Below are 2460 nucleotides of genomic sequence, written 5' to 3' on the forward strand. Positions count from 1 at the left end.
GGAGGAACAAAGTTGGGGTCCCAGGGCTGGGCCTTCCCCTGGGGAAAGCAAATAGCTCAGCAGCAAAATCCACAGAGTGAAGTTTATTCCCAAGAAAGTTCCCTCCCCCCTCCCCAGCCCGGGACAGGGACAGACAGCCTGGGGGTGAAGATGGGGCTCCAGGGGCTGAGGGGCCTCTGAGAAACAAGGAAGGGCCCTGGTCCCCCGGCCACGCCGTGTCTGGCTCCCCCAGCCCAGCTGAGTCCACTGTGCCTCCCTGCCCAGCCCTCGGGAGAGGGGAGGGGGCGCTGGCTCCTGGGTAGTTCCAAAGTGGAGTGTGAAAATAGAGAGATATATAATATTTATACGCAGTGGGCAGTCCGGAGTGGCACTCACACCTCTGTCTGGAAGTCGCCATCCGGTGGTTCTGTGGGCTCCCAGGCTGCTGCCCGGTGCAGGGCCAGCCGTTCTCGGGGCTTGGGGGGCAGCGAGCCCAGCGTCATAGACTTAAAGGTGCTCCAGCTCTGATGTCGCCGCTGTTGGGACAAGCCGGGACGCTCCCCTGGACTGGGCTTCTCCTGTGCGGGGGAGAGGGAAGGGCCCGTGGAGATGGGCCAATACCCTCATCCACTGTACAGAGAACCAACTGAGAAGGCCCGGGGAGGGCCAGTGATGCCCAAAGTTACCGAGCAATCGGGTGCCAAAGTGGGGCTCAAATCCAGACCCGCCTGGCTCCAGAGTGGGGTTCCTCATCCCTGTGCTCAGAGCGGCCCCCTGAGACCATGTCTCCTGCTGCCCACCCTCCTCAAGATCCTGATGGAGCTCCCACCAATACCCCCCATCTCCTAAAAACCCCAGACTATTGCTTATGCCATGGGCAGACCCTTGGTGAGGCAAGCTGAGGCTGCCCAGGCCGGGGAGGAGGGCAGGGAGGGAATGAGTACCTCGCGGCCCACCTCACCCCACCCCACCCCAGCCTGGGGCACTTACGCTGGACACGCTCCGTTCGGCTGCCCCACCTGAGGACACACTCCACCGCTTCTCCCTCTGCAACGGGGGCCACGGGTCAGGGTCTGACCCCAGGGGCCACTGTCCCAGGTTGGGCCCCGAGCTCCGGGCAGGGGTAGTCACAAGAGGAGCCCTCACCTTGGCCGTGGACTGGCTGCGGTAGCGGTCGAAAGTGTGGAATTTCTGGTTGAGCTCATGGTAGAGTTCCGAGTGCCGTTTCCGGGTGTGCATCACCTTCTGGGAGCCACAGGGCGTCAGGGCAGGTGCTCCCCACGGGATGCTCAGCATCCTGGGTCCCCACATCCCTGCCTGCTGCCGGCCCCTCTGGGACAAGGCCTGGCTCTTTCTTCACCCCAGAGCTATGGGCTTGGGCAGTTGAGGGACTGTCATGGGGTCAGGCTCTGCACTGGGGCTTGGGCTAATTGTAGGAAGGGACCCTCCAGGGACAAACCGCCCCCCACAATCCCAAACCCAACACACACATACACTGTAGCACTTACCTCAAAGTCCAGGTCTGAATACCGTAACTTCTTTCTCTGGGAAGGAGCAACAAGGAAGCAGTGAAAGAGAAAAAAACTTTTTACCATGTGCAGGGGGTTTAGAGTGAGGAAATCTGCTCCCCCGCAGGGTCTGCCCACTGTACCTGCCCCCAGCCCAGGCTCAGGAGCTAGGAACCCTTTAAAGGACAGCCCTAGAGGTTGTGGAAATGGGCTTAGGGCCTGGGAGATGAGCCTCCAAGGCGCTACCCCACCACAGGACTGCCAGGGGCACACACAGGCTGGCACACGCGTAGACATGCACCTGCACGTGGACCAGATGTCACAGCGCAGACTTCCAACACGGCGGGACACAGATCCCCACATGGGATCACAGAGCAGACCCTCCTTCCTCTGTGTCCTGGATTCCACCCCTCTGTCCTGCCCCATCTTGCCCCATCCTCTCTGCCACCAACGGGCTCCTCTCTCCCTGGAAACCTCCACTTGTCCTGCAAATACAGGACGCAGGGTTACAGAAACCTTCCTTTCACCGCACTTTGCCCCTTTTCCTGCCAAACTTGGCCCTGCCTCCCTGGCCTCCCTCCCTCATGCCTCTCCCGGCTCTCACTTGCCCAAGACCACCTTCAAGGCCCCAGTGGCCTACGCAGCATTCGGTGCCACTCAAGAAGGAGGCCTTAGAGTCTCAGAATGTTGGCACAGGAGCTCTCACGAGGCCAAGTCCAACCTTCTCAGGTTACACTGGGGAAACTGAGGTCCAGGGTGAAGGGACTTGCCCCACAGTCCTCAAGGACGCCACTAAAACTGCCATCTAGATCTCCCCAGTCCCAGGCCTGCAGACACGCTCACCACCACTGGCGTTGGTGACACCTCTCTCCTGGTCCTTCCACCTCCCTGCCTGCTCTTTCTTCGCCATCCACCCTGGCGTCTCCAACTCTCGGCCCCCGCACTCTGCCCTGCCCTTCACCGCCCCCCCCAC

General features: G+C 61.2%; 1 protein-coding gene across 1 annotated transcript in view; it reads right to left on the reverse strand.

The window, feature by feature from the left end:
* Positions 1-371: 371 nt before the first annotated feature.
* The window catches only part of ADGRB2 (adhesion G protein-coupled receptor B2), a 32602-nt gene continuing 30513 nt past the window's right edge, over positions 372-2460 (reverse strand). Inside the window, exons 27-30 of the mRNA XM_024766810.1 lie at positions 1488-1523; positions 1126-1221; positions 970-1026; positions 372-557 (exon numbers count right to left, since the gene is read on the reverse strand). Of these exons, the coding sequence (XP_024622578.1) occupies positions 372-557; positions 970-1026; positions 1126-1221; positions 1488-1523 (375 nt within the window). The remainder of the gene's footprint in view (positions 558-969; positions 1027-1125; positions 1222-1487; positions 1524-2460) is intronic.

This window comes from Neophocaena asiaeorientalis, unplaced genomic scaffold, assembly GCF_003031525.2.
Source record: "Neophocaena asiaeorientalis asiaeorientalis breed wild unplaced genomic scaffold, Neophocaena_asiaeorientalis_V1.1 scaffold79, whole genome shotgun sequence".
NCBI lineage: Eukaryota > Metazoa > Chordata > Mammalia > Artiodactyla > Phocoenidae > Neophocaena > Neophocaena asiaeorientalis.